At 44.7% G+C, this 13,445-nt stretch overlaps 1 protein-coding gene across 2 annotated transcripts in view; it reads left to right on the top strand.

Moving 5' to 3' along the window:
• The window catches only part of LOC102443662 (cytochrome P450 2J2-like), a 34,004-nt gene that overhangs the window by 17,726 nt on the left and 2,833 nt on the right, over window positions 1-13,445 (top strand). For both annotated transcript variants that reach the window (XM_075936105.2, XM_089780446.1), the window contains exons 3-8: window positions 101-250; window positions 850-1,010; window positions 5,463-5,639; window positions 6,349-6,484; window positions 7,564-7,751; window positions 10,482-10,620. In XM_075936105.2, coding sequence (XP_075792220.2) covers window positions 101-250; window positions 850-1,010; window positions 5,463-5,639; window positions 6,349-6,484; window positions 7,564-7,751; window positions 10,482-10,620 — 951 coding nt within the window. The remainder of the gene's footprint in view (window positions 1-100; window positions 251-849; window positions 1,011-5,462; window positions 5,640-6,348; window positions 6,485-7,563; window positions 7,752-10,481; window positions 10,621-13,445) is intronic.

Here is a 13,445-nt window from a genome sequence, read left to right as displayed (position 1 = left end):
AGAGAATATCATGTGGAAAAATAACCAGGCCTCAATTAAACTTGAAGAGGAAAGGAGTGTGAAAGTAATGACCATTACCAATTGTCATTTTTCACCCCAGGATTAATAATGTCCAATGGACATAGCTGGAAACAACAAAGAAGATTTGCTTTATCAACTCTAAGGAACTTTGGCCTGGGGAAGAGGAGCTTAAAAGAACGCATACTGCAGGAGAGCAGATACCTCACAGAAGCATTTGAAGAAGAAAAAGGTGAGAATGAGAGAGTTCTATCAGAAATTGTAGCAATGAATGTGAAATAAGAGAGATGTGCCTGAAATATGAATTCAAATCTAGATCTTTCCTAGTGCTCGTTTCAGGAATTTAGTTTAGCCCATGGGACATACATGCACCTTGCTGTCATGGTCCAGATCTGTATAAAGATCCAAAAGTTTGGTGATTTGGGGGTTTCATGTTCTTAAATCTGTCATTGCTAATTTTAATGATTGGGGAGAGAAAGTGGTTCATAATTACATATATGTGGAACCTCCCAACACCACAAAAAGAGGCTGAGACCTGTGTGGAAATGTAGAAATGTCGCTATGCAGAGTAAAAACTGACTTGAACCGGCAGTTCTGCTCCATGCAGCAGAAGGCAGCTCATCCCATCTACAAGTTTAACAGTTTTGTCAATACTCAGGTGACAATGCAGCGAACGTTGCTGAAGGGATGTGTCTGAGCGAGTGCAGAGGAGTGTGATAGATGCACATCTTGAGAATGGATTTCATAAACATAGTTTATGCCTGTTAACAACTTTCTTCCCCTTTTCTACAAAAGCCAGAAGAACCCCAATTTTCCCTTTTTCTCTTCCAGGGCAACCTTTTGACCCTCATTTTAAAATTAACAATGCTATTTCCAACATTATCTGTTCCATCACATTCGGGGACCGGTTTGAATATCATGACAGTCAGTTCCAGAAGTTACTGCAACTGATTGATGAGAATGTCTATCTCCAGGGAAGTATTTGGAACCAGGTAGAGCTCATTTGATTTTGCCTATAGCCACATGAACTCAATGATCCCACTCCAGCAATTTCAGTGTCACAGAGTCCTGTTGGTCCCAGATTAACTGTGAAATTATCCTGGCTAGGGCATCCATGCTGTCCTATTTCCCAATAAATCTCTCTCCACCTCAGTTCCCCCTCTAGCTATTCTCTTCCACCCTGCCCCCCTGAAGGTAATCCTGCCTGATCCACTAGCCTCAATATTCGGTACCAGTGCCCCTTCCTGCCATGCACATAGGGAGGTGTGCCTAGGAGAAAGGAAGGGAAAAGGGTGACAAATCCTCACTGATCCCAAGCAACGCCCTTCCTGGCTGTCTCCTAGGGCCTTGGACTGTGCTTAGGGGAGAGATATCTCAGGGTATGTCTACACTACAGCACTAATTCGAACTAACTTAATTCGAATTAGTTAATTCGAACTAAGCTAATTTGAATTAGTGCATCTAGACCTAAAAACTAATTCAAATTAGTGTTTTGCTAATTCGAAATAGCATGTCCACATTGAGTGGACCCTGAACTGAAGTTAAGGCTGGGCAGAATCAGTTCCGGCAGGGCACCAGGTTAGGACTTAGAATGTGGAGCTGCTGCCTCAGGCTAGCCGAGGGCTGTGCTTTAAGGGAACCCACCCCCACCCTGGACAGAGCGTTCTCAGGGTTCCCCGCTTGCTTGTCTAACTCGATGAGGGACAGCAAAGCAGTCCTGACTTGGAGTGCTCTGAGTGTCTGGCACATCACAGCACTCAGACATCAGCCCAACTGCACTTGCCACAGGCTGCCATCTGGGGGGGTCAATCGGGGGCCTGTCAGGATCCAGAAGGCCCTGCAGGAGAGCTTCCACCCTGAGGAGCCTGCAGAGCCACCCAGTTCTCCCCATCAGGGGCTCGTGCCCCATTCCTCCCTCACCTCCTTCCACTTACTCCTTCCTAGCCCCCCTTCCTGATGTAAAAAATAAAGGTCACGTGTGTTCAAAAATAGAAACTCTCTTTATTTAACAAAACTGGGGAGACTGATCAACCTCTGGGGAGACTGGGAAAAGGATGTGGGAGAGGGGAAGAGAGAGGGTGGGAGAGGGGAGGTTGAAACTTAGGAGGAGGGAGCTGGAAGGGGGAAGCCAGGGGAAGAAGGTGGAGGGGAAGTATAAAACTATGGTATGCCATATCTTCAGTACTGTGTACAGATGTGATCTCCTCACCTCAAAAAAGATATTTTGGCCTTGGAAAGGGTTCAGAAAAGGGCAACTACCATAATTAGGGGTTTGGAACAGGTCCCATATGAAGAGAGGCTACAGAGGCTGGGACTTTTCAGCTTAGAAAAAAGGAGACTGAGGGAGGATATGATACAGGTCTATAAAATCATGAGTAGTGTGGAGAGGCTGAATAAAGAAAAGTTCTTCATTAGTTCCCATAATAGAAGGACTAGAGGACACCAAATGAAATGAATGGACAGCAGGTTTAAAACTAATAAGCGAAAGTTCTTCTTCACACAGCACATAGTCAACCTGTGGAACTCCTTGTCACAGGAGGCTGTGAAGGCTAGAACTATAACAGAGATTAAAGAGAAGTTAGATAAATTCATGGAGGTTGGGTCCATGGAGTGCTATTAGCAAGGGGGTAGAAACGGTGTCCCTGGCCTCTGTTTGTGGAAAGCTGGAGATGGAGGGCACGAGACAAATCACTTGGTCATTGTCTTTGGTCCATTCTCTCCAGAGTACCTGGTGCTGGCCGCTATTGGCAGACCGGCTACTGGGCTAGATGGACCTTTAGTCTGAACCAGTACGGCCATTCTTATGTTCTTATGTTCTAAATTCAGGACTCAAGGTCGGGGCTCTCACTGGACCAACTTGATTTTCATGCAAACCTGCTCCTCGGTTCGCATGTGGCCTTTGGTGACCAGGCTGGCAGCTATCCTGCCCTAGATGGCTGCATTCATGTGCCTAGTGCGAAGGTCGTGGACATTGGAGGCCTCCCCCCAAACCTCAATGAGGTCCACGATCTCTCCACTAGAGCAGGCGGGCACCCTTCTGTTGCGTCCCCAGGCAGGCTCCTGGGAGCCGCCAGCCTGGTCCTGGGAAGAGGCGGAGGGCTGGATGGCAGCAGGTGGCTGGCTCATGCCATGCCAGGTGCAGGGTTTCCTGGCTGGGTGCTGGCAGGCTTGCAACTGGCATAAGCACTGTAGCCAGACCGTGCCCCTTTAAGGGCTCCGGGGCCGGGAGGGGGGCCGAAGAGTTTCCCTGGTTTGGCCCAGAGTGGCCACCAGGGAAAGCTGGGGAGGGCTAGCCTCCAACCAGTTCGAATTAAGTGGCTACACAGCCCTTAATTCGAACTACTGAATTCGAACTAGGCATTAATCCTCATAGAATGAGGTTTACCTAGTTCGAATTAAGCGCTCCGCTAGTTCGAACTAAGTTCAAACTAGCAATTTGTATGTATAGATGCTATGAAAGTTAATTCGAACTAATGGCTGTTAGTTCGAACTAACTTTGTAATGTAGACATACCCTCTAAGACTTGTGTGGCAGTGTAGATTTGCTTGCGGCAGTGGGGGTGGCAGTGTGTCCCTATGCAATAGGCCGGGTCGGAGATGATCCTGGCGGCACAGTCGCCCTGCCATCAAAGTCAGGGAGTCACCCAGCCAGCAGCTCCTTCAGGTGGCCCCATTTGGAGGTACAAAGCACTGTGTTTCATAATGATACTGGATCACTGAGATAGACACTGTGTCCATCTGCTCGTGGTGCTGGGCCTAGGCAGTTTCCCATGTGTTTTACCAACCCTTCAATACCAAAGAACAACCTCTGATAAAAACTGTGGTAACCTCAATAGTATTAACATCATGTGTCCACATGGGAGGCCAGGTTCTGGGGTAATGACCTTTCAGTATCCTTCCACGCTTATCAGTCAACAGATCAGTAACAAGGTGGTCTCCTGCCATCTAAAGTGCCTGCTACCAGATTGCCTCAGGCAATACAGCACATGATCCTGTAGGACAGGGGTGGGCAAGTTACGTCCTGTGGGCCACTTCCAGCCCACCAAGCCATCAGACCCGGCCTGCAGACCACCCTGCCAGGACCCTCAGTCACACTGCTCCTGCTCCATGTAGCTCTCTGCTCTGGAGGAAGGGGGAGGCTTTGTGTGGTCTCCCCACCCCAAGCCTAATCTTCAGCTTTTATTGGCTGGAAACAACCAACCAATAGAAGTGGAGAGATTGGCCAATGGAATAGGGGTAGCCAAGCCTCTCCCCGATCCCGGTTCTGAGAACCACATTGAGGGAGCGGCCTATAGTTTTAACCGAATTGGGAGGTGCTGCAGGGCTGCTGGCCAGGAAACACGTAGGTAAGCACCTCCCAGCCAAACCCTGCCTCTGGCATCCTTCCCCGTCCCACACCCCAACTCCCTCCTCCAGGTCACCATACAAACACTCTGCATCCCCTTGCTCCAGGTCACAACTGCCTCCCAAGCCCTGCACACCTTCCTCTACCTGCCCCAGGCCAGAATCCTCTCCTGCTCCCTCCTCCCTGACCTTGCACCCCAATCTCCTGACCCAGGTCACAACCCCCTCTTTCACCCAAATTCCCTCTCACACCTCATACCATCTCTTGTACCCAATTCCTTACCCTGAGCCCCCTCCTCCACCCAACCTCCATGCAACCTCACACCCCTCCACAGAAACATACAGCTCTTGACCACTTTCCAAAATCCTGGAGTGCCCCCCCCCCAAAAAAAATTATTGCCCACCCCTGCTCTAAGGTTGCCAAAGCAATGGGAGCAGTGGCTGATAACCAGCCCAGCAGAGGGCTGAGAGAAAAGAGTCCATATCTTAGCAAGAAAGAATGGGCTGGTGGTTAAAACACTGTTCTTAGGGTATGTCTACACTACCCCCCTAGTTCGAACTAGGGGGGGGTAATGTAGTCATATGGAGTTGCAAATGAAGCCCAGGTTTTGAATTTCCCGGGCTTCATTTGCATAAAGCCGGCCGGCGCCATTTTTAAATACCGGCTAGTTCGGACCCCGTGCCGCGCGGCTACACGTTGCACAGGGTCCGAACTAGCCAGTATTTAAAAATGGCGCCGGCCGGCTTTATGCAAATGAAGCCCGGGAAATTCAAATCCCGGGCTTCATTTGCAACTCCGTATGACTACATTACCCCCCCTAGTTCGAACTAGGGGGGTAGTGTAGACATACCCTCACTGTCTGGCTCTGAAACAGATGCCTGTGCAATCGTGGCAGTGCCTAGCATGCTGATGTGAATTGCCTAGCACGCTGCTGTGCTGATCTCCTCTGAGGGCTCTGAGCACATCCATACTGCAATTATGTATTAGGATGGTTTAATAGATGTGGTGTCTCCAGTAGAATACAGGGAGGTGCATGAAATCATAAGATGGATTTCTCTAAAGAGGCAAAATCACATTGAGTTCTGTTTGTATGTTAAAAGCTGTACAACACCTTCCCCACCCTAATGAAGTGGATCCCAGGACCCCATCACACCATTTTCAAAAACTGGGGGAAACTGAAGTGTTTTGTGAGGGAAATTATTGCAAAGCACAAAGAGGACTGGAATCCCTCAGAAACCAGAGACTTCATTGACTCTTATCTGAAGGAAATGGCAAAGGTAAGAGATCAGAAAACAAAGCAAACTGGAACAATCCACTTCTTTATTTTAAAAATTAGTAGTAGAACTACAGTGACAGAGATCTCCAACTGAGTTGTATGAGCATCTGACCCTCCATTAGTGAACAGTTAGAAGGAAATGGCAAAGGTAAGAGACCAGAGAATAAAGTACAAAACATTTTTTAATTTTAGACTACTGTGAACAAGAACAAAACATTTTTTAATTTTAAAAATTAGAAGTAGAACTACAGTGACAGAGATCTCCACTGAGTTGTCCTAGCAGCTGACCCTCCATTAGTTAAATTCAAAATCTCTGGGGCTGATTCTGTAGAGCCTTTAAGCCCATGCATTACCTTTAGAAGGGAAGAGTAGTCAGTAGTGCTTTGTTGAATATTTGCCTGTGTTCTAGGGGCAAGACCAAAGAGCCAGTGAAAGTGCCTGGGACTCTTTCAGTGACACCAGCAGACCTGCTGCTCAGACCTAAAATCAGCTTAGATTTTTGATTCTCAAAACTAATGCCAAAAGCACAGTGTTTCTATTTAACGGTGCTGTCCTTTAAGGGGCTGTGTTTGCTCAGCTCTCTCAAAGGCAGTGGAAATTCAGGGCACTCAGCGGTTTGTGTACCTGAGCCTGGAATGATGTTTCCATGCCTTTGTATAATACTAATAAATATTGTTTTCGTACCTCCCACTTTATGTCTTTGTTCTAAGGTGGATACTGACTATAGTTTCCATGAAGAAAATCTCGTATTTTCCACATTGGATCTTTTTTTTGCTGGAACTGAAACAACATCTACAACCATCCTCTGGGCTCTGCTGTACATGGCCACAAATCCAGAGATTCAAGGTAAATGGTCAAGGTTTCAGTTTGTAAGGTCATAATATCTCTTGAATTTCTGCCCTTAGCCCTTGCTGCATCAGGTTTTTCACAGAACTCAGGATGTTGGTTTATAAACAGTCTGAGCAAAGATGCTTTCTTCCCACAGTTGCCATTTCCCCGCATTCAGAAACCCTTTCCTTTTTTCCCCTTTTTCTCACTCAGTTACACCCCCAGCATCTAGTGCAGAGTTAAGGAGTGCAAGCCATAACTCGAAAAACCTTGATATAAGAGGAAGTTGGTTTTCTGAATAATGCACAGGACTGGGGTTTAAAACTCTCTAATCCTAGTCCAGGTTCTGCTTCAGACTTCCTGTGTGACACTGGGTACAACATTTAACTCTTCCATGCCTGTAAATGTAGCTTCGTGATTTTTAAAATGTGGACCATGGGCAGTGTCCTCTTCAGCCTTCAGATGTGAGCTACAGAGGCAACAAGGTGGACCTGAGTTGAAAATCATGGCCGATTTAATCTCCTTCCTGTCGTACAAAATAGGTACGATCCTTGGACTCTTGGCAAGCTGCTGGAATAAACCTCTGCCTGAACAATTGGAGAGTGTTGCCTGACAGCAGATAAATATTCACAGGCTCAGAGTCCCTTGGGTCAGCCCAGTAATTGACTTTGCTCTTTTGAACAGGGACAAAATATGTATTGCTAATGCCTTTACATTTGATTTTGACAAGTGGAGCAAATGCCTCTTGCCTTCCGTGTAGGTATTAAAGGAGGTTTTCGTATTATGCCTTAGTTACATTTAAAAATGGTTCTCATCTCCCTCCCATTGCACCAGTCTAGGGCTAATCAGCTGCAGTTTTCTTATGTATTTGTACATTCAGATCTCTTCATTGCTCACTGAAGCCTGGGATATTTAAATCCTAGTTTGAACTAGGGGGCTAGTGTAGACATACCCATACTGTTTTCAGTGCATAAATAGAACTTTCTTAGGAATAGTTTTAAAATCAATGATTTCTAAACCCTGTCCTGCTTAAGCCTGTTGTTCCATGAACATATTGTTTGTTCTCATACCCATGATGACCTCTGCTCTTTTCCTAGAGATAGTGCAAGCAGAGATTGACACAGTGATTGGTCAGTCTCGACAGCCCGCCCTAGGGGACAGAGATAACATGCCGTACACCAATGCAGTTGTTCACGAAGTGCAAAGGATAAGCAACATTGTGCCTTTCAGTGTGCCTAGAATTGCAACAAGGGATACAACACTGGCTGGATACCAAGTGCCAAAAGTAAGTTGGAAGGAAATGTATCTTTCATTTCTCATCTTGGTTTAAGGAGTTAATAGAGATGAGCCCAATGAAACATCAAAGACAAATACACCTTTGCCCTAAGGGGGGCCAGTTCCAAATCTGAACCCATTTTGGGACCCAACCCAGATACAGGGCTGCATTTGAATAATGGCCCCTAGTTTTAAGTATCGGGCTATAATTCCCTAACCAAAAGCTTGATACTCACATTCCTAAGCTTTGAGACAGTTGAAATCCAGATCAGAATTTTGCATCTATCTTCATAAAACATGGTGTAAGTGATTTATTTTAACTGCATGAAACCCTAGTAAAGGGACTAGGAATTAGGTCCAGCACAAGTTCACCACTGTGGCTATTGTTCATGAAAGGTCATCCAGGCTCTTATATCCAGAAACTTAAAGGTATATAGGTGCCTAACTCTTTTGGAAACCAGCAGGAGTTATGTGCCTAAATACCTTGCAGGATCTGGGCTTTGGTGTCTGCAGATGGGAGTGGCTGATTTTTATTGACAGGTGGGGAATATCTCATCTTCAGCAGCTCCAGAATTCTGGACTGCTTTCATCATAAGCCACAGCATTTCTGACTCCACCTCGCCATGCTGCTGAGCCACAATTTCTTCCCATGGAAGGGAGCAAGCTGAAATTCCTAACCGGGTTCCTAGTGTATGTTTAGCAGAAGCTCTCCTCGCGTCCTAACCTCTGGTCACATTCTTCTTCTCCAGCTTGTAGACTGATGCTCAGAAAAATGGGGACTCACCCATGCTTGAAGGCAGTAAGTTCATTCTGGAGTTGAGCCAGGCAGAGAACCATTCTACCAGTTGGTGGGCCGCAGGAAACCATTGCTTGTGGCGAGCTTCCATTCTCGAAACACAAAACCCTCATTAATACAACTTAAGGGAAATTTGTGTACACAATAGCAGGAAGAGAGTGAATTGTATCTGCAAACAGCAACAAGGAGTGCAAAAAAAAACATTAATGCACACAAGTGTTAGTTTGCAGGAGCACTATAGATACATTACATACCAGTGGTGGGCAACCTGTGGCCCACAAGATATTTTGTTTATTGTTGCCCTTGTGCAGGGTTGCCAAATTATGTTTCTGTCCATATAGGATTTTTTTTCCTACTGGGATTGTTAGAGTGGCATGCACATAGACAAGGGCACATAAAGTGAGACACAGGCTCATTGCACACAACATTGACTGAGAGCCATATGCTGCCTCTCCATCCAATCAGAGTTCCACTGTGGATGAGTCTGTATAAACACCAGGAGGTGGATTAGAACCTGGGCCTTCTAAAGCCAACTATAGGCACCGCTACCCTCTGAGCTAAGTGCCAGCAGGCTCTTTGCCTATGCTATAGAGTTCTCTTGATCTTAACTGTTGCTGTGGTCTCGGTACCACTTTCATTGCTCAGTAACCACACTAGGGCTATGTCTACACTAGTGGCTCCTTGCGCAAGAACTTCTTGCGCAAGGGTTCTTGTGCAAGCAGTTCTGCGCAAGAACACGTCCACACTGCCATGTGTGAGATGTGCTTTTGCGCAAGAGCGCCCATGGCAGTGTGGATGCACGGCAGGGATTCTTGCGCAATAAAACTCTTTAGCTAAAATAGCTTCCTTGCGCAAGAGAGCGTCCACACTTGTGCTTCTTGCGCAAGAGCTATGCTCTTTTCTTACAAGTGGAAGCTGTCTTGGCAAGAGCTCTTGCACAAGAGAACTTACACTTGTGAGAAAAGAGCGCAGCTCTTGCGCAAGATGCCGTCTCTTACCACACCATACTGTACATCTTCTTGTGCAGGAGCGGGTGGGCAGTGTGGATGCACTGCAGATTATTGCACAAGAACAGCCATTCTTGTGCATGAAGCCACAAGTGTAGACATAGCCTAGGTGCGTGGGTTACATCTATACACCCCACAAATTTTAGGTACACCAGTGCAGTTAGCAAGAGACCTATCCCAAGAGACCATCTTGGTTACAACAACCTTGCAGTCCACTGAGATGAAGGATGCCCTCCAGTGTGTCCCACTAACTAGCCTAGGTTGCCCATTGCTGTTTTGTACATGTATGTCTGTCATACAAGACCAACAGCCACCACATCCATGAAAATTTGGCTTTTAAAAAAGAAACATGAGTGAGTAGGTTTTGCTACTTTTTGACATTTTATGTTGTATAAAGGATACCTAAGAGTTTATCGTTTGTATTGGTTTTTATTTAAGAAATTCAATCTTGCCTACTCTGTTTTTCCTAGGAGATGCAGGAGAACTAGTAGGTCCATAGTATTGCACCTATGAAGGAAATAAACCTGCTCAGTTGAGATAGGAAGTGATTTTTAGTCAGACTATTGTCTGTTTTGTTTGTCTGATGTGATATTAACACCTGTTTAACTCAAATGCTTAAACAGTTGGAAGAAATGTTTTCTTTCTTCAAAGATTAACACTCTTCTGCTTCCCTTAAATCTGTGATGACTCCCATTCTGTTCATTCTGGCTCCCCCAGAGATATCACCAGCAAAACCAAGGAAAGTCAGATCTGAGATTCGAGATTAATATAATATAAAGAACTGGGAAGAAAATTATCCTTTAAAAAATCCTGTTGGCTCTTTTGTATATATATTAAAAGATTAAAAAGAAACAACATGGTGCCTCTTTTTTCACCTCTTTGTAGGTCACAATTAAAAATTGAATAGGTGTAAATTCCTTTTGTTCTCTTTTTTTAGGGTACTGTTTTAATGCTCAATTTAACATCAGTGCTGTTTGACAAGAATGAGTGGGAAACCCCTCATACTTTTAATCCTAAGCATTTTCTGGAGAACGGTCAATTCAAGAAGAGAGACACTTTCCTCCCATTCTCTGCAGGTGAGATGTGTATGATACTATCCATTAGCATTATAGAACCAAGTCTTGGGCTCTCTCCTTTTTCATGTTAGGCAAAAACCCACAGGCTGCATCTAGACTGGCATGATTTTGCGCAAATACGTTTAACGGAAAAGTTTTTCCGTTAAAAGTAATTGAGTAAAAGAGCGTCTACACTGGCACAGATGCTTTTGCGCAAAAGCATCTGTGCTAATGTAGACGATCTCTTGCGCAAGAAAGCTCCGATGACCATTTTAGCCATCGGGTTTTCTTGCGCAAAAAATTAACATGGCTGTCTACAATGGCCCTCTTGCACAAGAATACTTGCGCAAGAGGGCTTATCCTTGAATAGGAGCATCGGAGTATTTGCGCAAGAAGCACTGATTTTGTACAGTACAAAGTCAGTGTTCTTGCGCAAATACTCGTGGCCAGTGTAAACAGTGCTCTTTCAACACATCCCTTATTCCTCATAAAATGAAGTTTACAGGGATGGCGAAAGAGTGTGTCCACTTTTTCGAAAAATTTTCTGAAAAAGCAGACACATTCCTTAGGAAAGCAGTGCAGTGTAGACATAGCCTGAGTCTCTATGGAAAATGGAAAGCTCAAAAATGAAAATTATGAGAAGCGTTTCTGTCTCTGTCCAGCTTGCACAGTTCTTTTGAAAGGTAGAGGACAGGTCATTGTTGAAAAGTGCTCTCTCCTAAAACAGGGCTAGACACAACAATAGCAACAAAGGAATTATAGTGTAGACATAACCAAAAGTAGTAGAAAGAGGAAGTAGCCTACCTCACTTATTGGGAACGTCAGAGTGAGGACAAGACTTGCCTTCCTCACATTTCGCTATTCCTTTTCACTTATTGGAAGAGGAGGATGATAAAAATGTTGGAGATCCCTGAAGCACCCTCCTAAAAAACAACAAACCATTAGAATATTTTACTATAAGATGTGATGGATTCTCCATCACTTTGATTCATTAAGCACCTGATCGCACACTGTTTAAGTCAATAGGAACTTTAGCATTAACTTATTTGGGCACAGGTCGGGTCCTAAATTAAACCTGGAGGATTTCAAAATGCCGTGCTCTATGATCATCACAAATTGCTGGGCATGATATAGCAATCTCTGGGTGACATTCTATGGCCTGTTATAGGCAGGAGATAGATACACCTGATGGTCTCTTCTGGCTTTAAATATCTGTGAAAATGAAGAAAGGAAACAGAGGAGAATCCGTTTGCATCCTCCCATGAATGTCATTTTAATACTACTGGAGTATCAACCCCTAAACCCAGTTTGATTTAGGATTCAAACTTTACAGCTAGCCCATTTTTCTCTGATGGCATAGACTTGACTCTGTCATTATAGCCTCACATCTTTTTGGGGAAGTTCAGCTTTAAAGCCAAACTTTGTAGATTAGACTTCTCTCTGATTCTTGCTCAAAAGGCTTGCCAGTTAGGGTACATTTATACAGCAACATTATTTTGAAATAACTAGCGTTATTTTGAAATAACTTAGTCCGTGTCTACATAGAAGGCAATTATTTCAAAATAATGTTGAAATACTTTCAAGCTGGAGTCTGCTTACTCTAAGTCCTGTGACACTCACTTTACAAGGAGTAAGGGAAGTGAGAGGAAGAGTGCTCTATTTTGAAATAAGTGCTGTGTAGACAGTCATCGAAATAAGGTATTTTGAAATAAGCTATGCAATTGATGTAGCTCTATTTGCATCACTTATTTTGAGTTAAGCCCTCCTGTGTAGACGCACCTGTGTAGATGTAGATTTTTGTGTTTTGCCCACATGATCAATAGCATAAAAAAAGGTTCTGAAAATCAAAATTTCATTCAAATATGGATTTTCACCTGAATATACATTAAAACTGGTGGTTCAGTGTCTTTTTCAAGACACAGTTAGAGCACGTCTAAAGTACATTCCTCTTCCAAAAAAGAAATATAAATGAGCCAGATCAAAGTGCAAATGAAGTCGGGATTTAAGTATCCTGCACTTCATTTGCATAATGAGTACCAAGCGCTTTTTCGAAAAAGGTTTTTTTTCAAAAGAACCCCATCTAGACAGTGTTCTCACTTTTGAAAAACCCTTTTTCAAAAAAGCACTCAGAACTCATTATGCAAGTGAAGCGCAGGATTTTTAAATCTCCGTTTCATTTGCACTTTCGATCAGGCTCATTTACATTCCTCTATCGAAAGAGGAATGTAGTTTAGACGTGCTCCTATTTTCACCTACTTTTCCAGAAATTCAAGGGGCCAGTGTAGACAGCTGGCAAGTTATTCTGGAAAATCGGCTGATTTTCCGGAATAAGTGGCCAGTGTAGACACAGCCAACGTGTGTGTGTGGTTAAGAATGAAATATTGTTTCTCTTTTTATGCAGTTTATCTATAAATTCAGGGCCACCCATTTCCCTTCTTTAGACATACTGCTGGCTCGATTTGCATGTGTTCAGCGGTCCATGTATTATGTCAATGAGAAACTAGGCCAGGGAAAGATTACATCTGACCTGTGTTATTTTAACTTTTTAATCAAGACCTAATACAGCGGTGTGCAGCGTAGGTGTTAGGGAAGTAAGACATCAGCTAGACAGGTGCGGGCGATAATTCTTCCTGCGTGGCCACCTCGGAAGGGGCGGGGCCTAAACAGGAAGGGGTGGGGCTACCGCATCCCCAGACCATAGCGGGTCTGGGGGCAGAGGAGTGTGGGAAACCTTCCCCCCGCCCTGTGAGCAGTACACGGCACTTTGAAGTGCTGCAGGCTCCTCGCAGGGCTGAGGCAGGGAGAAGGAAGCTTTATGCAGTTCCCCCGCCCCCAGGCCCTGATTG

The sequence above is a fragment of the Pelodiscus sinensis genome, chromosome 9 (genome assembly GCF_052426305.1).
Source record: "Pelodiscus sinensis isolate ZL-2025 chromosome 9, ASM5242630v1, whole genome shotgun sequence".
Classification (NCBI taxonomy): domain Eukaryota; kingdom Metazoa; phylum Chordata; order Testudines; family Trionychidae; genus Pelodiscus; species Pelodiscus sinensis.
The sequence above is the reverse complement of the archived record's forward strand: the minus strand, read 5'-3'. Positions and strand labels throughout refer to the sequence as shown.